Below are 23717 nucleotides of genomic sequence, written 5' to 3' on the forward strand. Positions count from 1 at the left end.
TTCGGAATGGGTAGCAAGGAATAAGTTAGTCCTAAATATTTCCTAAATGAAAAGCATTGTATTTGGGACAAATCATTCACTAAACCCTAAACCTCAACTACATCTCGTAATGTGGAAATTGAGCAAGTTGATGTGACTAAACTGCTTGGAGTAATTCTGGATTGTAAACTGTCATGGTCAAAACATATTGATACAACAGTAGCTAAGATGGGGAGAAGTCTGTCCATAATAAAGCGCTGCTCTGCCTTCTTAACACTATCAACGAGGCAGGTCCTACAGGCCCTGGTTTTGTCGCAACTGGTCCACTGTTCAGTCGTGTGGTCAGGTGCCACAAAGAGGGACTTGGGAAAATTGCAGTTGGCTCAGAACAGGGCAGCACGGCTGGCCCTTAAAAGTACATGGAGAGCTAACATTAATGACATGCATGTCAATCTCTCCTGGCTCAAAGTGGAAGAGAGACTGACTTCCTCACTACTTGTTCTTGTAAGAGGTGTTGATAAGCTGAAAGGTCTGTTTAAAATACAAGCACACAGCTCGGACACCCATGCATACCCCACAAGACATGCCACCAGAGGTCTCTTCACAATCCCCAAGTCCAGAACAGACTACGGGAGGCGCAAAGTACTACATAGAGCCATGACTGCATGGAACTCTATTCCACATCAGGTAACTGATGCAGCAGTAGAATCAGATTCAAAAAGCAGGGAAAAATACACCTTATGGAACAGCGGGGACTGTGAAGTAACACAAACATAGGCACAGACACATGTATACACACACATGATAACATACACACTATACACACACGTACATATGGATTTTGCATTGTAGACATGTCGTAGTGGAGTATGGGCCTGAGGGCACACACTTAGTGTGTTGTGAATTCTGTAATGGATGTATTGTAATGTTTTTTAAATTGTATAACTGCCTTAATTTTGCCGGACCCCAGGAAGAGTAGCTGATGGGGATCCATAATACATACAAATACAGACTGCCTGAGCACACCACATAATGTTCCGGTGCATCCTCCCTCTGCTCTGGCGCCCCAGGCCCACTGATGGAATATTTGTGATAGGCTATTTCTCTCCATACACCTTCATTTGTCTTCTGTTTTGCAGTCTCACTGTATGGCAAGCACATGGCCACTCGGCTCTCCAACATGGCCGACTCACTGAATAACGCTGCTTGGTGAGATGAAGGCTGCCACATAGTGTGGAATCAAGAGATGGTTTCCAGAAAAGAAAAAAAGATGCTGTAATAAAAAGGGATTTCCCTCTGTGTATTTAATTGGTGGCGGACATTGTGTTAGATGAAATGCATTGGCATTTCAATGGACAGTCAATTGGTGGACAGTCCTGGTGTCAATTCTTCTTCATGTGCTTGAAAGGTCATTGTTGCCAAGTCACATGAGTTCACTACAAAGATTCAAAACAATGGGCTTTAAATCGCACAGATTTACACAAATCAAATGCAAGTGGCTCTGAGCTCTGACTGGGCAAATTACTGCGGGAAACAATTTCCGAACCGTACTCTAACCCTCTTAGCAGTGGGGGTGGGGTGATATCCATGGTTGCTAAGGGCAACGGGGTGAGATAGATGGTGTGCATTTGCGGAGCCGCAGCTGCGCGTCTGTTAATACCAACGCGACCCTCACGTCCCCGCGCAATTCTCAACACTGGGTTGGCTGCTTCAAGGCATGAGGATGCAAGCGGGGATTTAGTTTCAGTGTCTTTTACCGTCTGGAGCAGATTATTACCTTTCTCCCGCACACAGAAACGGATTTAGACACACGAAACAAGGTTTGTATATATTATTCGTTTTTTTATTGTAGTCTATTATAGTGTTTGTTAAACGCGGTATGAAATGCATATAATGATTAACTCCTGTGATTTCCATTTACCGTTTAATTAACCTTTATAGTCATACAATATGGCTATTGTTGATTAAACTCTTGGATGGGGAGCTCATCTTGGTTTTTGTTGGAGGATCTCAACGTTAAGGGACTGTGAACAGGCTGTTGATGGCTGATACATGCTCGCTCTACGCATATCAACTCTGGGTACATAAAATAGCCTACATAAATTAAATGTTTTTTTTCTGGCATTGCTTTGTTTCGATAACCATTTGTTTGGGGAGACAATTGTGCGCTCAAAAACAATGTAATTTGGTGCCTGAGTCCCTGAGGCTCCTCATTCAATCAACTTCCACGCCATTCGCTAGACTGCCCCCTCACACATTATAAGACAGACTGCCCCCTCACACATTATAATTAAACGCATTCAAGTGTGAATTTAAACGGGGCTAAGTAGGACCTCAATTCCAACATACAAAATGTAATCTCTCAGGAGAGGGAAAAACTGGCGCTTGGGATGGAGGTTTCGAGAATGTGTAGTCTAGTCTATCAGTTTCACCACAACAGACAAGCGCTGCATTTGCTGGGAATTTGGTGCTTGAGTTGTTTTCCTCTGAGGATTTCATATTATATTAATCACGTCTGTGTTGCTTCAAGAATTCTCTGAATGTAATATCGCTTCATTCATCGAAAAGATGGCTATAAATCATTTTCCCCACGACATTACTTTTGTCTATGATGATGCATTTACGCGTTATAACGCGGCCCAGCTTTCTCAATATGCAAGCCCATCAATTGTTCGGAATGCGTCTTGGCAGCAACTTGGAAATCATTTCTGTAGTTGTGGTTTAATTAACATGTTGAATTCCCTTAAATAGACTATATAGCTCAAACATTTCGAGAGGAAACTATCAGTAAAAACATTTCGATAGACGTTTATTTTTAGGCTAGCCTACACAAAATGGGGGGGGGGGGGGGGATTTGTGAATCACGTTAGCAATGCAAATGAGCGTTTGAAAAGGACGGGCACCTGCTGTCTCGAGCATTTGCATTGGCTTTTTCACCAGTGGTCCGTCGACAACATTAGCGTGAGCAACAGTAGTGGAATCGGTGGTTCGCCTTCAAAATAAAAGTCCCCCAATTGAAACGTATTCAAGTTCGACTACATACACAGCCGTGGGAAGTAGACTTGGAAAGTCATCTCCCAAGTTAGTTTGTTATGCGCAATACGAGCTAATATTTGTGTGTACTCTACATGGGTGTCACTGAGTAGGCTGATACCCCATTTCATGGGTACACAATCCATAGGTTAGGCTGTAGGGTGCATTATGAATATTCAATACTCATAATAAACTAGTTAAATAATGGTTTTAAAAAAAAAATAGTAGGTGATTTTCCACAGTCAAAGTCCCGCAATAAGAGCTAAGATGCTAATATGTATGTAAACTCTACAGAGTTATGTTCGGCGGGTGTCACTGAGTAGGCAGATACCCCGTTTCATGGATGCACAATCAATATGTTGTACAGTACAGTGTATTTGGCGGTCGATGCCATTTAAGATGAGGGAGGATGCTTTTTTTGTAGCATGTCCTTATTTAAATTACAGCATATTGGATGACTGTCATTCATATTCCATTCACCCAGCTCAATGTAACATTGATAGGTTTAGCCTACTACATGATACCCAACTTTTCCCTGTACCCATCATGAGGTTGCTACAACCTAGTCTATGAATGAAAGTTTACAATGTAGGTGCACATCTAGCTAGCTGATCTAGGGTGTAATCAATAGTCCAACAGTTGCAAATGAGTTTCTGTTGGACAAATTTAGCTATGTCCCGGTTTCCTTCCATTTGCTTCTGTTGAAGAAGCGTTTTTCAACAGAATCGGCAGAATGAATACACCCTTGATCACACGCAAACACAGATCACTTTCATAGAAGGGACATCAAAACATCATGATTACTTTGCTCGCTGAATACGGTTCCTACGGAAAGTATTTAAACCCCTTGACTTTTCCCTTGACTTTTCCCACAGTTTGTTACATTACAGCCTTATTCTAAAATTGGTTTAAAAAAAACTATTTTCAGCAATCTGCACACAACACCCCATAATGACAAAGCAAAATCAGGTTTTTAGATTCTTTTAGAAAATGTATTAAAAAATAAAAAACACAGAAATACCTTATTTACATAAGTATTCTGACCCTTTGCTATGAGACTTGAAATTGAGCTCAGGTGCATCCTGTTTCCATTGATCATCCTTGAGATGTTTCTATAACTTCTTTGGAGTCCACCTGTGGTAAATTCAATTGATTGGACATGATTTGGAAAGGCACACCCTGTCTATATAAGGTCCCACAGTTGACAGTGCATGTCAGAGCAAAAACCGAGCCATGAGGTCTAAGGGGTTGTCTGTAGAGCTCCAAGACAGGATTTTGTCGAGACACAGATCTGGGGAAGGGTACCAAAAAATGTCTGCATCATTGAAGGTCCCCAAGAATGCAGTGGCCACCATCATTCTTAAATGGAAGAAGCTTGGAACTACCAAGTCTCTTCCTGGAGCGGGCCACCCCAAACTGAGCAATCGGGGGAGAAGGGCCTTGGTCAGGGAGGTGACAAAGAACCCAACAGAGAGATCCTTGATGAAAACCTGCTCCAGAGCACTCAGGACTTCAGACTGGGGCAAAGGTTCACCTTCCAACAGGACAACAAACCTAAGCACATAGCCAAGACAAAGCAGGAGTGGCTTCCGGACAGGTCTGAATGTCCTTGAGGGGCCCAGACTTGAACCCGATCGAACATCTCTGGAGATACCTGAAAATAGCTGTGCAGCAATGCTCCCCATCCAACCTGACAGAGCTTGAGAGGATCTGCAGAGAGGAATGGGAGAAACTCCCCAAATACAGGTGTGCCAAGCTTGTAGCGTCATACCCAAGAAGACTCAAGGCTGTAATTGCTGCCAAAGGTGCTTCAACAAAGTACTGAGTAAAGGGTCTAAATACTAATGTAAATGTGATATTTCCGTTTTTTGTTTTTAATACAGTTGCAGCTGTCTTTGACCAGGCGAGAAAACCTTTCCAAGCTAAACCTTCATATCATGACTGCTAACCACTACACACAGTCTACGTCGTGGTCACCATATTAGCTAACATGTAGTCAACATAGCTACGAGGACTAATGTGTTTGTAAACCAGCTACAATCATGCAGTACAGTATACAATCATTAAGCAGTTTAGCAGTTACGGGCCCGGTGACAATAAATTAATTAAACCAAAAGCTTACCTTGACTTGGAAGAGTTTCATTGTTGGATAGCCATGGCCAGCTAGCTAACATAGCATCCCTCTCTGTTTGAGCCAGGTTTTGAGTAGGTTAAACTAGCTAGCTGTATTCACTAGCTAAGTGAAAGTTTGTAAATACAACCGAATGTAGCTAGCTAGCTCCCTCTCTCTTGCTCTCTCTCACTGGCTTCTCCTTAATTTTGGAATCATTTAATTTGTCCAAAACTATTCAATTATTGTCTTTCTCTCCCTTTGAGTCAACTACACACCACATTTTATGCACTGCAGTGCTAGCTAGCTGTAGCTTATGCTTTCAATACTAGATTCATTCTCTGATCCTTTGATTAGGTGGACAACATGTCAGTTCATGCTGCAACAGCTCTGATAGGTTGGAGGACGTCCTCCGGAAGTTGTCATAATTACTGGGTAAGTCTATGGAATGGGGTGAGAACCGTCAGCCTCCTAGGTTTTGTATTGAAGTCAATGTACCAGGAGGAGGACAGAAGCTAGCTGTCCTCCGGCTACACAATGGCACTATCCTATAGAGTGCTGCTTTTCTACTGTAGAATTTCATTGTAAAATTGTGTTTTAATCAATTATTTGGTGACGTGAATATATGTAGTATAGTTTTATCTAAAAATCCTAACTTTTTTCACTATTTTTATTTTTATGAAATTTACTGAGGAGGATGGTCCTCCCCTTCCTCCTGTAAGGAGCCTCCACTGAAGTAGCAATGGTGGAAAAAGTACTCAGTTGTCAAACTTGAGTAAAATTTCTTATATTAAGGAAACCAAATGTTTTTTTTAAATTAACGGACAGACAAGGGCTTACTCCAACACCCAGACATAATTTACAATCACAGTATTTGTATTTAGTGAGTCCGCCAGATCGGAGGCAGTATGGATGACAACACGTAAAATAGTAAAGTAAAGTATAAATACACCACTGTTATAAGTAGGCTATGCAGTGCAATTTCAATATATATATATATATATATATATATATATATATTTTTTTGTTTACTTTATACAACAACATTCCTAAAAATAAAAACATCTAGTTCCAACTGTGGAATGATTCCACATTTTTTTTAATCCGTTTGCTTCATTTTATAATGGGGGACTTTTATTTTGAATGGGAACCTCCGATGCCACTATTGTTGCTCACGTTAATGTTGTTCACGACACACTGGCGGCACCCCACCCCCTCTCTCATTAGAATGATTTTCTATTTCGGCAGCGCATGATTGGAGCTCACAGCTAAACTCAATCGCAATGTCTAAACCCCCTCGCGCTTACTGCTGGTTTAACGTAACAAAGGGAGAAGAGTGCTCAGATGAAAACGGGACAAAAAGGCTAAAGCGCGCGATTGTCCTTGTGGCAGGACATGTAAGCGTGGTCTCCACTCCCCCCACAGACGCTCGTTCCTTTTCACGCAGTAGTATCCTAACTCGGAAATCCGATTAAAATGTGTTATTGGCATCGTGCTCCTCTCAAAATACAAGACAGTTGTATTACAAAGTATGTTACTCTACTCATTTTACGTCACATGCATCCATAGATTAATCGAATATTCCAAAGTATGTGAGTGGTTTACATCAGCAGGTGCCCCTCTGGTGTTTTAGATTGGAGACGAAATAGATTCGTTCAAATTCTCAGCTGGATGATTTATAGAAATCTGTACTAATCTATAAAAATAGTATAACCATGGGATGACATAGCTATGTTACAAAATAACCCACTGCCGACTGGAAAACAAGGTCAGCACTCCACAGCACATGATGGGAGATAAAGGGGTTGTCTGTGGTTGAATGGGGGGGTTCGGGGGAGGGGGGACTCAAGTCTATAGAAAATCATGGCCAGAGAAAATAGGGCATGTGTTACTTTCTGTTTTGCCTATAACCTTTACTGATGTTATGATGCAATTATAAACAATTTCCCTGATAAACATTATCACGGTGGCTTGTTATCACGGTGGCTTGTTATGTCTATAAATGTTAAAATCAGCTATGGCTCGGGGGAGGGGGGACTCAAGTCTTTACTGATGTTATGATGCAATTATAAACAATTTCCCTGATAAACATTATCACGGTGGCTTGTTATCACGGTGGCTTGTTATGTCTATAAATGTTAAAATCAGCTATGCCTCGTGTAGATTTTCTTAAAATAAAACACAAGAAATCCAAGCTCTGTTTCTTTGTCATTGTCCTTTATGGAGATTTGCTTTAGATGTTCTGTTTTTCACTCGCCTCTGCTGTCATTGCATGTTATTGTTCAACCTTACTAGGATGACAGCTTGTTTTTACTGGATACTAAAGCCCAGACATAAACTCTTCAAATAGTGCTGAATTGTAAACAAAACCACAAATCCTATTTTCTAAACAGCAATGCTCTCTAGCATCTAGGTGACAGGAGTCAGAGACCCTTGTGGCAACATGAGATTATCTGGAGCATGTTATGCCATGTGTTTATTCCCCTATGACTGCTCCGGGCCATTCATGTCATTTCCTCATTCTTCAAAATGGCCACCGCCCCTCACATAGCATTTGTCACGTTACATTATGTTGGTTTGTGCTTGGATGCATTGGCTTTAAAACCATTTGAGCAGGCCTTTGCTGTTGTAGAGATGCACTGTGTATTCTATCAGCTCTGTCTGGAGTATCCAAGACTAAGTAATGGACTGTCTGTGTTGTTGATTTATACATTTAATCCCTTCTCATTTAATTTCCACCAGGATCGTGGCCCTCATTCTCACTACAGAATATGATGCAGAGGCCCTCCTCTCCAAAGGGAAGTTGGATGGGAATACTGCCATACGTGTCAGCTCGTGATCAATGAACTCAGTCCATTCAAGCACAAACGGAACTAACCTGAACTACTGAAGAAAAAGTGGGGATATAACGACACAGACATCTTTTTGCGGATATGGCGGCGACAGATGCATGTTCAGCGCCTGTACAAGAAGATGGCACCACCACCACCGAGACTAAAACAGAGGTGGAGCCCAAAATCTCAGAGACTGTCACAGAGGCTGTCACGGAGGCTGTCACGTCTCCACCCGAAGAGGCACATCCAGCCGGGGAGACCAAACAGAGCACAGAGCAGCCGGCCGATGGCAAAGCTAAACAGGCCTCTGAGAATATTTTCTCTTCCTTCCTGAATAAGAGTGGGCTGGGAAAAGTCATGGGAGGGAAGAAGAAGAAGGAGCAGAGCACAGAGGCTGTGGAGGCTAATGGAGAGGGCAACACAGAGCAGAAAAAGGCCTCTGACCAAGCAGAGGAGCCGGCAGCCAATGGCACAGAGGCAGCGGCTGAGGACCAGGCCATTGAGAAAGCTCCGGAGAACCAGGTGAAGGTCCGATCCAAATCCTTGGACAGGTTAGAGGACCCTGGGGCCCTCAATGCCACAGTGGACCAACTGGAAGATGCCCCGGCAGCAGAAGGATCAGAGAAGCCTGCATCTAGTGCAGCGACCAAACACATTAAACGCTGGCATTCCTTTAAGAAGCTTATGGCCCAGAAGAGTCACAAGAAGAGCACAGAAGAGTCTAAGGAGGCTGAAGGTAGCGAGGGTGCATCTGGGGGCACGCCTGGTGACTCAAGTACACTGGACTCCAAGGCTTCAGAATCCAGTGGCCAGAAACGGTGGAAACTGAAAAGGTCATGGACATTCCAGGGACTGAAAAGAGACCCGTCAGTCGTAGGCATCAGCAAAGCCGCTACGGGTGAGAAGGCGGAAGGTGAGGAAAATGCCACAGAAAACGATGAAGCGGCTGCACCTGAAACAGACGAAGCCAAGGCACAGGTAGACGGCGAAACACAGGAGAAGACAAACACAGACGGAGAGGAGGAAAAGGGAGCCACCGCCGCCTCACACAAATCAATGAACCAACACGCAGATGACATTTGGACCTCCTTCAAGAAACGCGTGATCCCCAAGTCCAAGCGGTCAGCAGACACGGTGGCTGCCAGCGGGGGGGAGGAAGGTGCTGCCGCATCTGAACCGGCCGAGCAGACGGAAGAGGCAGGCAAAGAGCAGGCCAAGTCGGCCAAGGCCAAGCGAACACACTTTAACCGCGCCGTTTCGCTGAAAAACTTCATCATGCGAAAGGGGAAGAGCACCAGCGTGGACCAGGGAGACGGAGCTCCGAAGGAGGGTAAGGAGGCGGCAGATGGGGAGGCGAAAGACACAGAGGACGAGGCTGCCCCAGCTGGCACGTCTGACAGTCAGCAGGCGGCAGACGGGGAGGCGAACGACACAGAGGACGCGGCTGCCCCGGCTGGCACGTCTGACAGTCAGCAGGGAGAAGCTGACGCTGCCCAGGGCGAGAGCAACGACAAAGGAGAGGCTCAGGTGGCCAATGAGCACACAGTCGCCGATGGAGAGGCAAAGGAGCCTGCAACGAGCACACCGTCTGGTCCTGAGCCAGAGAAGGCCAACTCAGCTGAGCCCGCAGCACCGGCAGAGCCTGCGGCAGAAGTGAAAACCAACTGTGAGAATGGTTGCTCGAACGGCACGCCCGAAGAAGAAGCCACACACAATCAAGAAACGACCCTGAAAAAGGACGGACCAACAGACGAGGCCAAACAAGAAAACACCAACTTGTCGATGGACACCAAGATCCTGAACCTCGGCACAGGAAATGCAGTAGCCCAAAGCGGTGAGTTTGCAGCAGAAATAGACTGTGGTGATGATCTCCAGCAAAATGGAGCTAACATGATGACAGAGGGCAAATTAGAACTAGGGACTAGCTTTGAGTTAGAGGCCGGGGGGGAGGGACCTTCTCAAAATGGAGGGTCCCATTCTGAGTCAGGGGAGACCAATGCTGAGCCACATGACCAAGAGGAAGCGCGGAAGAGGATGCTCTATGAGGCGGCTGCATCCATCATACAGACAGTTATGTCAGCGGCCACTGAACAGTTAGAGAATGAGAAGAACTTCCTGGACAATGGTCTAACGTGTTCTCATTCTGCCAATAATGGGAATTACCCCAGATTTCGTCATTGAGCTTTTACTCATTGAGCAGGGTTCCCCCCCAGTTATGGTGCTGGGTGAAGCTTTAAGTGGAAGCATAGTGTAGTTTTGTGATACTGAAATTCATTCAACTACTTTCATGCAACACGCTGAAATCCCTTTAAGGACACTCAACGCTGCAGTAGGTAACATGAAGCATGTAAATAGTCAGCAAAAGAACCACTGAACTTAAGGATTACTCATAGGTATCCATGTCACAGCACACAATAGAAAGGTCACTGTGTATAACAAGGTCTCTTCAATATTGTTGGGAAAGCGGGTCAACTGACGTCAATGTTTTGTCAATCAAAGGATTAATACGTTTAAAAAAAAAAGTGTCACTTGGGCTGTCCAGGAACAAGATTAAGCACCTTTCTCCCTGAGGTACCAGTTTATCGATGAAAGTAGTTTTTACCTCACATGTTTGATTCACAGTTTTCAGTCAGCGACCATGTCTACAATATTGTTATTTACCCTATGGAGTAAGTAGAATATGCTGTGAATCTGTGTCCAATAGTCTTGAGTAATACTAACACTTAAAACCTAAGATTATCTGTCAGCACCTTGTCTGCTACTAATTAAACGTTTTCTTTGAATGTTATGATTTAAATATATATTTTAATATATTCAATCTTTTCTGTTATCATTCACCAGAAAAAAAGGCGGGAAACGTGTGACGACACACAAAGAGGATTAGATCTGCATGGGATTCGTTCAGCGAGGAGCTTTGATCCCCCCCCCTCCCTCCCCCTCCCCCCAAAACCGGAATAATCACATGTTTACGCCACAATTCACCATGGTGAGAGCGATGCAATCCATATAGATGAAAAAAATACTCCAAAGCAATAATTCAGTCATCAATCAGTGCAGTTCTTGCTTACCATTCCATTATCAATGTAAATGTTTTGCTTGTCCTCTACTAGTGAGATTTTATATTGTCAAAAAAAAGGAAAACGTTACATCCTTGTCAAATGTTCATCTCTATGATCTCTCATTCCAGAATAAAAAAAAGACTTAGTTTTATATCAATTGCCATTTTATTTGTAGTTTTGTCAATAGATATTTCAAAGTGCACCCGAGAGAGAACACATTTGAAATGATTGCCCCCCAATGTGGATTAATGAAGTAATGTGTTCTAATCTCTTTCTGTGTTGTTTTTAGACTGTTGTGTACATGAATAAACCACCATAAAATATTAAATAAAAAATGGTTTGTTTTTTTCTAAACACATCTTCTCACTGTAACGCAGTATTGATGTTTTGTTGATCAATGATGTCACATGTTCGCTAGCAAATTGTCAAAAACTAGAACAATAAAAGATGAAAGTCGCACAACTAAAGAACCTTAATTGCGGAGGCTATTTATGCATAGAATGTTGATGTACAATAAATGGCTGCTTATATATACACTTAGGAAGGCATTATTAATCCTACATCCTTTTACCTAATAGCAGGTTTGTACATGATGTATTGGCTGGAGTACTTCAATTTCACATTGAATTGAGCGTTAAGTGATGTGCTCACTCACGAGTAAATGACTTGTTTCAGAAAGTCATGTCTGCTATAGTCTGTCACTGCCCTGGCAGTTGAGGGACATCTCTGTTACCGTTCTGTAAATGCGCTCAATAGAGAACTATCCATGAAATGACCACCATACTGTTGTCTGTAAAAAACTCAATCTCTGGGATTAAGTTATTAGAGAGATGAGAGACAAGAGCATATTATAAAACAGACATTAATCCAAGATAATAGCTACATATTATGTGACGTTATTGGCTAGCTAAACACACGGAATGTGCATAAAATGGTAACCTGCAGTGACAGACAAATACAGGGTGGCATCATTGACATGGGATGTTACCCACAAGCCACAGCCATCCAAAGAATGTAGACCTCATTCACCTAAAAAGGTGTTTATGACATGGATCATTACATCGTCATTACATTCCTGTTCTGCCAAATGGCAAATCAATCAATCAGGACAAATAAAGGTGATATTGTTGTTTTCGTATGCGTGTTAGCGGTTCATTTATTAACAAACAAAAGCTCACAATATGACTTAAAAGGTATTTTTGGCAATATAACAACTAATACAAAGTGGCAGCTGTAAGAAAAACACCATCATTATTGGATGTGCTGACCAGATAGTTGGTTGTTATCCGTGGGAACAGACACAATAAAACAGTCCTGCAGTGACGCTGCTCTGCCCTCAGGCAAGTCCACTGTGTGTTGACTATGTCTGGAGAATTACACCCGCTTAGATAACAGTCACTCTAAAAGGCTGCTGTATGAGGAAACAGAACAGTGAGATGTCACTAAATGGCCATTTTTTTGTAGAAGAACGAAAGAAAAAAGGATGAACCGGGGACTGTAGTGCAGTGTGTGTGTGTAACAGTGAAAGAGAGAGAGACAGACAGACAGTCAGAGAGATCAAAATAATGAGTGTGTGTGGGGAGTGTTGTAGAGGAGTGTGTATGATTGTGCTGCATATTGGAGAAAGAACATTGCGGAAATCACATTTAAATCACAGTCTGCACTTTAGCTACGTAAACAGTGAAAGGCAAGATACCATTTGTAGTAAATAATCTCGAATGAAAAAAAAAAAACATATCCATGAAAATATAAATAAAAAGGCATACAAAAAAAAGAGAAAGAAAAGTAGTCTGCTCATTACGTCATAGTTTATCCCATCGTATTTACAACCGCTGCTTACAAAGCTCATAAGGAAGGGATAACAATATCCTTCATACAGACGTAAGGTTGTCCAACGTGCTGCACTGTCTCTTGTTTGCAGTACGCATCGTCTCCCTTGCGTCTATTCCATTTTGGACATCTCAAATTTGGTTGTTATGGTCTCCTGTGGGGGAAATAACGGCATAGTTGGAATGACTTTCCAAAAAGGGACATAAGTGTTATCTTGTTATCTTCTCTAAAATATGAAATAATCATCATCGGAAAATATCCCTTCCATCGACACTCCTACTAGCTTTATTTGACGTGGGGGTGAAGAAAAAGCAAGACAGAAAAAGCTCCACCAAAACACCACCCTTTCCGCAACCTCTCATTGTTCAAGCCAGAAAGAAAACAGGGTGGAGGTATAAACAGGCTGATGTGAACATGACGAGCTACTGCTCTTTAATAAGCATGGAGCTGGCACCCCCTGCAGTTCACGCCAGGAATAACACATTGTCTTACCTCATCAGAGTCCAGCAGAGGTGGGAGTGCACTGGAACAGAAAGGAAAACATGTTCGATTCATTTACAACGTCTTCTCATCAGAAAATCAACTATGCTTTCTGTGCTTGTTTCACACATCGTCATAGAATGTAAACTGATTTCATAGCTTGAGTTTCAATGTTCTTACCATGTAATAACCACCATGTAATACATTTCTCGTCAAAATGATTATAATATCACTGTCAATAATGGTTAATGTTACTAACATTTCTGCAACTTCAATTTGCTTGCACTTACACATCTGACATTGAAGAGGGGATATTCTCTTCGACCCATTTCAGATCCTCATCCTGGGGAGGGAGGGGGGAGAAGCATTTCCTATCACCAAGACAACTTTCTCTGAGCCATAAAATGTCATTTATATCCTATATTCTAAGCATGGGTGGTACCCTGTGGTACGGAGAAGGCCCTTACCACTTTGTTGGGCTTGGCTGTTCCATTTGCCTCGGACTTCAGACCCCTCATCTTCACCCCCTCTGGAAGTACACAAAATTAGGACAGGATCAGAATCACAGATTACTGTTGGCCGAGTCAAATTGCGTTCTATCCAAAAATGGCTGCTGGGAGAGAGAACCAAGGTACATTCATTCATCCCATAGATTATCAACACACTATGGAAGTGTCACAACTAGGCCAAAGAGCTCTAGCTAAGTATCAAGCCATAGAGTATGATACTGTATTTCCTCCTCCAATTAACCATACGCAGTATCAACTTGTGTTCCGGTGGGTGAAATACCAAAACAGCCTAATACAGCAGTTACCCTTACCAAATGTATCATTCATCAGCTGTTCCTTTTCCTCGTCGTCACTCTCATCGTCCACTAGGGGGCTGAAGGCATATCTAAAGGGGAACAGGACATGACATCACAGATCAGGGGCATGTTCAACAGGACACAATGTTGTTGGAACGTTCAGATAGCATATTTTTATGCAGAACAAACATTCTTCTCTGACATACAGAAGAAGGAATCACGTCGGCTCTATTCATGGGATTCCTATTGGCAACATTCGACAAAATGGTCCACTTGGGCTCAACTCCATCTTAATTAATTTGAGATGATTTGGACATCGGATTTCTCCATTTGATTGCAATTTCATGTCCTGAATTGAACCTAACTTTGTTACAGATGTCTCTGGTGACACACTGAAGGATTCTAGCCAGTGCCTCAATCCCTAGATTCAAAATCAAACACGACTTTGGTTTGTGACAGGGTTGAGAGGGTTTTGGCCGTGTGTTGATTTGTTGAACTGTTTAGCTGTGACCTCTAACCTCTGGTTGTTGGCTGAAGGCCTCCACAGGAACATGATGACCAGAAGGATGGTGGAGAAGAGGAACCGCCAGAAGGCATCTTCTATCCACAGCTCCTTCCAGTCCTAGAGAGATAAGCAGAGAGAGTGAATAAGAGAGAGATAGGAAGAGAAAGAGGATCTTCCGAATGCCAAATACCAGTTCACTAGAGGTCAACTGTGTGTATGTACGCTAGCCTCTCGGATTTGCCATCAACTCGCTAAAGGGGCAGGATTTGGTCTACCAACGGGGCACAGAAAATTGGTTACATTTCCTCGCCATCAAAATGTGCAAGAAAAAATATCCTGTCTAGCTTTCATTTCAGTGATTGTTAGCGAGCTGGACAAAGTAGATCCATTATCCTTTCTACCCAGTTTCGATTTTAGACATTTTAAAGTATATTTAGTTTGATTACTATTTTTACTGAAGCCACACATGGGCTGGATGCGGGCCTTATGTCAGACACCCGTGGCTTATTAAGTAATGTAGTAAACAAACATGACTCACCGACTGGCACTTTGAAAACTTGAAGGTCTTTGTCGTCCAGATAATGAAAATGACTGAGGCTGCGGAGTAAAACAGTGACAGGCCAAATATATTAGTGAATGTTTGTAATCATGGGCACACCAGGGTGTATAGTACATGATGCATGAAATGTCTCTGTTAAGTGGTTGCAGTAGCACAGCCGCAGACAGCTCCTTACCAATAACGGCGAATATGAGGGTGTTGGTAAAGTGGCGATACAAGGAGAGCTTGACCACGTTTCTTCGGAGGCGAAGGAGCTTCATGGTCTGAGCCAGGCTGATAAAGATGTGATTGGCTGTCAAGGACTCCAACATAACCCCAGGACACACCCCACTAACAAACAGCCCACCTTTGAAATACAATTCTCAACAGAAACAGTTTACCCGATAATACCAGTCTTCTTCCATTGACTGTCAACATAACCGACACAGAAGAGTTTGCCTACCTTGTCAACTGAGCTGATATACCCTAACGTAACCCCAAGCTAATCAGGTTGTAAGGGTGTAAGTGTCTGAGGGTAGTCAGCCATTATCTCATTACTCAGGAGTTGAGCTCCCCTCTGCCCTCTATAGCCAGGTTAAGCACGGCTGGAAAACCTGGTATGGTCTTAGTCATCGCTATACTAACTGGTCTTCTGGTTAACTAACTGAATCCACTAAAATACTGTTCTGTCAAACTGCAGGAGAAAATGATCGTCGGTGAGAATAAAATAATGAAGTTATTGATAGCCTTGATATAAGTGGCCCTGTAATTAAAAATGTAATTAATCCATGCGACTATGGCTCCCTCTGATGTCTAAATTAGTCTTCGTGAGGCGAAGCATATTTTGTGGAAATATTCCCTTCTGGGTTATTCCCTTCTTTGATACAAAGGCAGGTGAAAATAGAATAAGAAGGGTTAACACCAACTACCACCAAGGCACTGGCGTGCACAGGGATTACAAGAAGTGAGAGTGCTGGGAGAGGAAGGCAGAGGGGGATGGAGAGAGTTGTGCAGAGGGGTACAGTACAGGATATCCACCAGCAGAGGGTAGTGTCGAGCACAGCCAAAGGAATAGCAGCCAGCAGCACCAGATCATCTTCAGCCTAAAAGGGACAGGGAGAGGAACGGAAACACACAGCGGGGCAGCAGAAAAGGAGGGAGTGGCAGAGGGAGGGATCACCGTCACATACTCTTCAGGCAGCCATGCAGATAGATAAACACCAAAAGGTGTAGAACCAAACTGCCGCTCGAAGAGGGTTGGAATAAAACTGTTTGATCAATTATGAGAGACACTGGTAAAAGGGAGGAGGATATCAGAGTAAGCTTTAGAAACACAACTCAATACAAGCATGCCCAGAGAGAGAGAGAAACAACAACAAAAAAAGAGTCTGAAAAAAAGAGCTCTTAATACTGACAGACTAACTACATACAGTGACTACTAGACTAACTAGCTGACTGGCAGACAGGCAAGACTGACGGCCTCCGGTAATGGCTGACCACTCCAAAAGGATATCCACCACACAACACACGAGTCAGTGAACGCCAGAACAATGTCACACAGTAGTCTGCTACTACCCCCTTGACCCTGTGAGAAAGACAGGCAAACACTGACAGTGGAATGACAGTACTACTACACACACAAGATTCCTGGCATCCTTTGACCAAAGATGAAGATATTCAACAAAGGGCACCATGGCATTGTTTGGTTTAGCTCCATATCGAAAACTTACCAACGTGGTTGAAGAGTCTAGTTACAGATAGTGCAGGTGGACTATATATTTTGGGGGAATACTGGAGATAGCATGTTGATCAGAAAGGAGAGAGACCAGACTTACCGAATTGACCCTCAGGATTCCCTCGACAACAGAGAATATAAGGTAGAGCAGTCCCACCCCAACCACCCTGTGTAATAATGCACCAAGCCTTGGCCTAGGGAGAGAGAAAGAGAGAGAGAGAGAGAGACAGGCAGGCAGGCAGAGAGAGAGAGACAGACATAGACAGCAAGAGAGAAAGAGAGAGAGGGAGAGAATTGGCAATAGAGTTTAACACTCTCCATTGTCTTCTTGACCTGTTATGAAGGGACAGACTCACTTGACAATTCCATAACCAAGACTGGCGATGATGACGAGCACACGGGCCAGGGTCCTCTTCACTGCTGATAGGACCTCCGCAAACACTACTGCCCCCTGGACTGTTGGGAAGACACAGAACACAAATAATGCTTATTAACAGAGTACAACAGCACTTTTAGCACCGCACTAGGATCTACTGCGTCTTACCCAATTCCAACCATGCCCACCAGGAGGATTTAGCTAGAAAAGCATAGATGTGTGCTTAGGTGTGTCCATGAAAAATGTGCACTTAAACCACACGTAGACTCCCTTAAAAGGCCCAGTACAGACAAATATGTTTCCCCCCCCCCCTGCCCGTACAGAAAAACCACATTAATTTCACATGATCACGTGTGAAGTGTTCCAAAAACACTTTTTTCCACATGTGAAATCATGTGGGTTTTTCTGTACGGGTGTGTGTCTCCGCCTCCTGACCTGAGAGGCCGTCGTAGCGGATGCTCTGGAACTCGGCGTAGTACACGGCCTTCTCCAGCATGCCCAGGAAGATGACCCCGCCGATCCAGAACTGAATCCTGAGCAGCTCTCTCCAGTAGCAGGCTGACAGGCCCAACCACAGAAGGCCCAGCAACACATAGATGACACACATCACCATGTAGAACTGCAAAAGGGACAGTTAGTTGAGCTGGCAAGGAAATAGAGTCTGTATTGTCTGATAAGCTATGTCCTACAGGCACACAGCTTAGATGCTATGTGTATGTATCATACTACATGTAATGAAGCTGTAATGTAGAGTGTTTTCCATGTAGACAACTTATCATGGCAGAATTGACTTACGATCATAAGAGGCCATTCCGAAGCTGAGATGTAGTCATGGGGTCCTTTCATACTGACTTGCACTGCAGGGGGTGAAGAACATAACAGGGATATTAGCCTATTAGCGAATGTAGTTTTAATGTATTGGACTCAGGATTCATGCGAGTGGTGGAGATCCTTACGTTGGACGTTGCAGTTCTGTGTTGGGACAGAGTCAGTGGCAGCGCTGCTCTTCTTGATCTCTTGGATGTGGACGATGAACATGTAAGGGCCATCATCCCAGGTCTGGGCCACTGCATCAAAGTGCTGGGATGCAAACTGCTGAGGGCCCAAAAAAGTGACTTTTTTTTGTTGCACTGAATGCTTGTTTTAACTAATTAAATAACAAAATAATATGATCTACATGATCAGTCTCTGTGTGTAAAATAAAAAAAAAGGGGTTAATGTGAACCTAACTCACAGCTAAAAAATGTAAAGAAAGCAATCCAATGCTCTCTGCTGCCTAAACTTTACTGCAAACAATACACTAATATTGCAGTTAGCCATGACAGCCTTTATAATAGAACGCTTGTGACCACACACATAAATATTGCACTTGGGGGAAAAAAATATCTTAAAGTAGAAATAGAATGAAACAAACAGGCATTCTATTTTTGCTCTATCATAGTGGCCACTATAGACATCGTGCACAAGGCTACATGTGTGCAAAAGTAACATTTACTGAGTACAAAAAAAGTATAATCCCCCCTCACACACACACACACACATTACTGTCATGTTCAACACAACAAAAACAATATATTTGGGCTACACTGTATATTATTACATTGTACACTTTCTGCCTGTGGACATCTGTTATACAATGTGCCAGTAAAAGTGAGAAAGAGGGAAAGTGTGTGGTGTTCCTTCCACATCAACAGTGGCGTCCAGCTTAAGCCAGGCCCAGCTCCAGCTACACTTGATCCCTGAATCCACTTGTCTACCAAGCGACGCCTCATTGTCACCTAATTCTCTCGTTCTGAAAATTATCCATATTCTGTAGAGGGAAAACATTAGTTAATGGTTAGTTCGTTATCTAGTTAACTAGTCAACATTTCACACAGAGTGCCAGGGTCCTGTAAGCAACTAACGCGTTAAAACTTGAGGAGCGGCAAGGAGTCGTATACCAGTTAATACTACAGCGAATTGGTTAGGTTACTAATGTTAGCTCATCTGATGTTGTAATGTTAGCTAGCTAACGTTAGTTGTCTGACTTTATTAGCAAGCACATTTTAACACCATAAACTCAATTTTGATCAGATAAGTTGGCTAATGTGGCTGGCTAACGGAAAATTCGATCCAGCTAGCGAGATACTTAACAATGTTAACGTTACTTAACGTTACTCTCTTGCGGGAATTCCACTAATGGTCCATATGTTGCTGCTGCTCATTCCGTTTGCTCGAAAATTGATAAATGGTTAAAAAAGTAAGACACACATACCAGCTCTACTGGTACTGCTACTACCTGGAGTACTGCTACTACCAGCAGTACTACACCTGCACCTGTCGACGACACAAGTTGCTCTGCTTCCACGAGCACATCCAATGCTAGCATCAGTAATTAATTCTACATTGTTAGACCAGTTAGCATGGACACTGACAGTTGTAAACCGGATGCAGCTGAAGAGCTACTGCCCCCTTACCCGGGAAAGCACTGAACAACAGACAGGGATGTTGGACCATCGAAGAGGTGCAAATATGATAACTACATTGTTTTGGGGTTCACTTATATTGTGAGTAGTGCCTTTCATCAGCCGCAGTGTGTTATATGTGCAAAAGTACAATCGTACAACTTTCACTCTTGCGCAGACATTTAAAAACCAAACATGCCCATTTGAAAAATAAACCATGGGAGTTTTTTGAGTGAGAATTAAGACGACTTTTGAGTAGTAAGACATGTATAAAAGCAACAGATAACGTAAACTCGTACATCGCCTTGGTCCGTACAATTGCCCTTATTTTAGCGCCCCAAAAACGTAATACCTACAGATCAACTGTAATGTCAATACCATTGTAAAGCCACATTTTTCCCCTTTCCAACAGAATCAATTACATGACTTAAACGCTGCCCGTTTCTGCATAATTCAAGCAGGCAATGAGCCCGTAGGCTCTTTTCAAAAATGGCGGGTGGGGAAGCGAAACTAATGCGTGATAGTGAGAAGGAGAGATGTGGTGTGGGAAAATAGCTTTTTTTCCACTCGATCTGTTCAACTTATCACCTTATCGCCTCTAAAATGTAAATAAAACACTATAAAGAGTTTATATAATGTGTCATTACATACCTATTTGAAGGTTTGTGTCGAATTTGAATCAGGTTTTTGGGGCGGTGCTAAAGTGATCTTAGAAGTAAACAGCGGCTTTGAGAATGATGATCGCATGCAATAATGACAACAAAAAAAATGACTAGGTATCCCCGTACCCCCGTCACTGTCCATTTCTTGTTTTTAAAGGATGATAATTTGCAAATAAATTCATTAGAAATCCTACAATGTGATTTTCTGGATTTTTTTTCTAATTTTGTCTGTCATAGTTGAAGTGTACCTATGATGAAAATTACAGGCCTCTCTCATCTTTTTAATTGGGAGAACTTGCACAATTGGTGGCTGACTAAATACTTTTTTGCCCCACTGTATTTTGGATTTAAAACTGCGAATTTTGCCGAAAGGTGACTAGTTTGCATCCCTGAAAGTGGTGCTGGGGAGTTTAGGAGCATAGAGTTACATTATAGGATCTCCATGTCTTGGAGAAACAGGCAGATCAGTCAAAGAACATTAGGAAATAGCTAGCTGAACAAATGTTTTCCTAGCGGTACAAGAAATGAAGAAAGACAATGAAAGAAAGTGTGTTAGTATATCAATATCCAGGCACGCTGTTTGTTTAGCCAACAGGTATGTAAGCCATACATATCTTCATTCTGGCATGGAAACACTCACCACTTCTTTCTTTGCAGCGGGGGCTGGGGCTTTCCCTGTGGCCACAGTTGTTTCTGCTTTGACTGGGGCATTTTTCTCAGCAAGTGCCTAAAAGAAATCAAATATAGTGGTTCACCTGATTTCCCCGACATAGAGGCCTTTTGCTAGGCTGAGAAATCACAGCACCCACTTGCCTTATTCAAATGCATCTACAGTACATTTTCAAACATTTTGTATATATTTGACTATGATATCAGATTGTGTTTGAATTGTGGATTTACCTCCTTTGGATCCTCATTGCTCCTTTTCTTTATCGCTTGGTCCTTGTCAGTGACAGGCTAAAACAGGGGGATACAGAGACAGTCATTCAAATAACACCTTGGTGAATTACTGTGTTACTATATGCACCTGCATGCTCTATTTGTATGCAAAACCTGTCTTTCTATAGCCCACTGACCTGTTCATGAACTGGCTCAGTAAGCCTAGTCGGCTCCTCAAATTTGTTGAGAGAGAGCTGAGAAAGCAGAGTAGCAACCATTAGACAATGATACGCCATGAACACCTCCATAATATAGCCTCGCCATGAGCTGCATTGTATACGAACATACTTACTCAGAATTACAAACACTTCCCAATGATCAGTTACAAGCTGCTATATTCAGGTCACACTTTAGTGAACAAACAAACTCAGGAAGACAACGTGAAAGAGTGAGGTGGAACACATAATGAGGTTGTGGTATTTGCAGTATGCTTTTTCCAACACTTTATTTCCCTGAACTGATTGGTTCTACCTGCCATTTAATAGGAAGTTAGTTACTAGCGAAGTGCTGTTATTTAGAAACAAAGAAGTAACGCATAGGTCTTGAATGTGTTATTAATCTCACAAAACCAGACATGTAGCTCTGAATATTGCAGTATGTGGCATTGCTGTAGAGTCTGGCTTTACTGTGTAAATAAAATGTTACCATGTAAATTCCGGGATATTTCTGTAAGGTACTGTAAAATAAAGTGCCACCATGCTTTCTTATGAGACCCTCCATTGCCACATACTGTACCTCAATGTGGGTCATGGTCTGTTTGCACTCAATGACAGGGTACTGGTGGAACACATAGAACCCACTTCCTCCTTCCTGTTTCACATCTGTCGTCCTGAAGTAGCTCCCTGCCTTCAGAGGCTGCAAATCAAACAGGTATGATAAACTTAATAAGTATTTGCACAAACCACACTGTCTATGCAGTCATAAAACAAATCATAAAAAGCGAATGACACCGCGCCACCCCCACCCCATCAAGACACTATTGCCGGTTGTTAAATTGAGAACATCAAACTAGCTGAAAAAAGGAAAAGCTGGAGAGTTTATGGAATACAACAGGTACATTTAGTCCAGCGTGAACGAGCCCATTCAGAGTGCAGTTAGTTTCCAAACGAGAGAGAGGAACTCACGTCGAGACTGAACACCTCGTCGAAGCAGCGGGAGCTCCTTAGGTACCAGGAGATGTTGAGTTTAACCGGAGGGTCACAGTGTTCCGTCAACCCTGGAACAGTAGACATGTTATGAAAACAACTTGGAGCTCTCTCCAGATCTGTTCCTGTCTGAGGGCACTACTTCCTCCCACTACTACTTCCTCCTCCAACAGGTTTTCCCACGCTCTTACTGTATACACAATAAAGTAGCATATTGTATACAATAATGCTATCATACAAATATCCTGTATTGACAGAATACCATCCTACAATACTAGTCAGAGGAAGGGCAATCATGTTCCTGCAATATGATATTCTAAAAGGTTCAGTAAATATCAGAGTTTTTTTTCCCTAACTTGCAGAACATAAGAGGTTATAGCCTACTTACATTTCAGCTGAATGCTAGTATTGTTAAACATAGTCTTGGTGAAGAGGAAAAAGCTCTGCCTCTTTGTAGTTTCCTGTAACACAAGCGGTGACAAAATGTCAAACATCTGAGTACTGCAATAGATTTTGACAACATTTAGATAGTCAATATTCTGATTAAAACAGCTGTTGGGTTTTAAATGATCTGAACAAAATAGCTGAATAGTTTATTAAGATATGAAGGTAGGCGTGATGGTGAGCCAATATGTCATATTTACCCAGGGGCAGGTAGTCTATGAATCAATGGATCAGATCACTTATTAATACTTGTATTGACTAGTTCTAAACAACATCATATTGACTAACACCGATAAGGTCAAATAATACGGATAATTTGGCCGGCCTAATCAAGTGAGAACGATACAGTGTTACATTGTTTATAATACAGTGGAAGCGGTTACAATGTTATATTGTTGTAATCGCCAGAACCGTGCATAAACCGTAAAACTGAGGCAAGCGTCGTCTCAATGCCTTCCGAAGATTGCGACAGTATATCAACTGTTGAAATAGTTTCATCTGGCTGAACTAAACAATGTTCTTAACAAGATATCATAAGGTATCTAGGCTACCGATAATGCTTTGATAGCATGATACTATACGCACAAGACAACTTACACTGTTGGCGGTCAAGGTCCATTTACCCGGCTCTGACACTGCATTTAACGGGCGTGTAAAGTGAATACAAATGAATAAGAATAGCACTTTTGTCAAGTCCCATGTCAATAACCCTGTTTTCATGGCGCTCGCCATTTGTACAAGGAAGCAGCCACACGACAACTTCGCCCCTGCTTCCTCCTTCCTGCATCGGTCCTTGGTC

General features: G+C 42.7%; 2 protein-coding genes across 5 annotated transcripts; one reads left to right on the forward strand and one right to left on the reverse strand.

The window, feature by feature from the left end:
* The first annotated feature begins 1677 nt into the window (after window positions 1-1677).
* On the forward strand, window positions 1678-11482 carry LOC139383165 (myristoylated alanine-rich C-kinase substrate-like). Its single transcript, XM_071127542.1, has 3 exons — window positions 1678-1799; window positions 7865-9790; window positions 10798-11482. The coding sequence occupies exons 2-3, from the start codon at window positions 8056-8058 to the stop codon at window positions 10818-10820; spliced, it is 1758 nt and encodes a 585-aa protein (XP_070983643.1). The 5' UTR covers window positions 1678-1799; window positions 7865-8055; the 3' UTR covers window positions 10821-11482.
* LOC139383164 (transmembrane protein 87A-like) lies at window positions 11162-23717 on the reverse strand. 4 transcript variants are annotated; one of them, XM_071127538.1, is made up of 21 exons: window positions 23516-23715; window positions 22863-22935; window positions 22454-22545; window positions 22065-22184; window positions 21467-21523; window positions 21291-21347; window positions 21031-21117; window positions 18241-18379; window positions 18080-18141; window positions 17720-17903; window positions 17265-17364; window positions 17009-17102; window positions 16687-16758; window positions 15370-15478; window positions 15174-15232; window positions 14649-14752; window positions 14146-14219; window positions 13793-13854; window positions 13616-13668; window positions 13338-13368; window positions 11162-12999 (listed from the first exon to the last, which is right to left on the reverse strand). In XM_071127538.1, exons 1-21 carry the CDS (start codon window positions 23648-23650, stop codon window positions 12958-12960), a joined length of 1806 nt encoding a protein of 601 aa, XP_070983639.1. In that variant the 5' UTR covers window positions 23651-23715; the 3' UTR covers window positions 11162-12957. The 4 variants fall into 4 exon arrangements, with proteins under 4 accessions (XP_070983639.1, XP_070983640.1, XP_070983641.1 ...); XM_071127539.1 differs by having other exon boundaries at window positions 11477-12999; window positions 18241-18376; window positions 23516-23717; XM_071127540.1 differs by lacking the exon at window positions 16687-16758 and adding an exon at window positions 16208-16276 and having other exon boundaries at window positions 11477-12999; window positions 23516-23707.

The sequence above is a fragment of the Oncorhynchus clarkii genome, chromosome 24, assembly GCF_045791955.1.
Source record: "Oncorhynchus clarkii lewisi isolate Uvic-CL-2024 chromosome 24, UVic_Ocla_1.0, whole genome shotgun sequence".
Taxonomy (NCBI): domain Eukaryota; kingdom Metazoa; phylum Chordata; class Actinopteri; order Salmoniformes; family Salmonidae; genus Oncorhynchus; species Oncorhynchus clarkii.

Coding starts and splice junctions, on each gene's coding strand:
- LOC139383165 (XM_071127542.1), top strand. CDS start 8,056: ATGGCGGCGACAGATGCATGTTCAGCGCCTGTACAAGAAGATGGCACC. Junction 9,791..10,797: donor AAATGCAGTAGCCCAAAGCG/GTGAGTTTGCAG, acceptor ATCATTCACCAG/AAAAAAAGGCGGGAAACGTG.
- LOC139383164 (XM_071127538.1), bottom strand. CDS start 23,650: ATGGCGAGCGCCATGAAAACAGGGTTATTGACATGGGACTTGACAAAA. Junction 14,753..15,173: donor AGTTTTCAAAGTGCCAGTCG/GTGAGTCATGTT, acceptor TTATCTCTCTAG/GACTGGAAGGAGCTGTGGAT. Junction 13,669..13,792: donor CAGCCAAGCCCAACAAAGTG/GTAAGGGCCTTC, acceptor CTCCCTCCCCAG/GATGAGGATCTGAAATGGGT.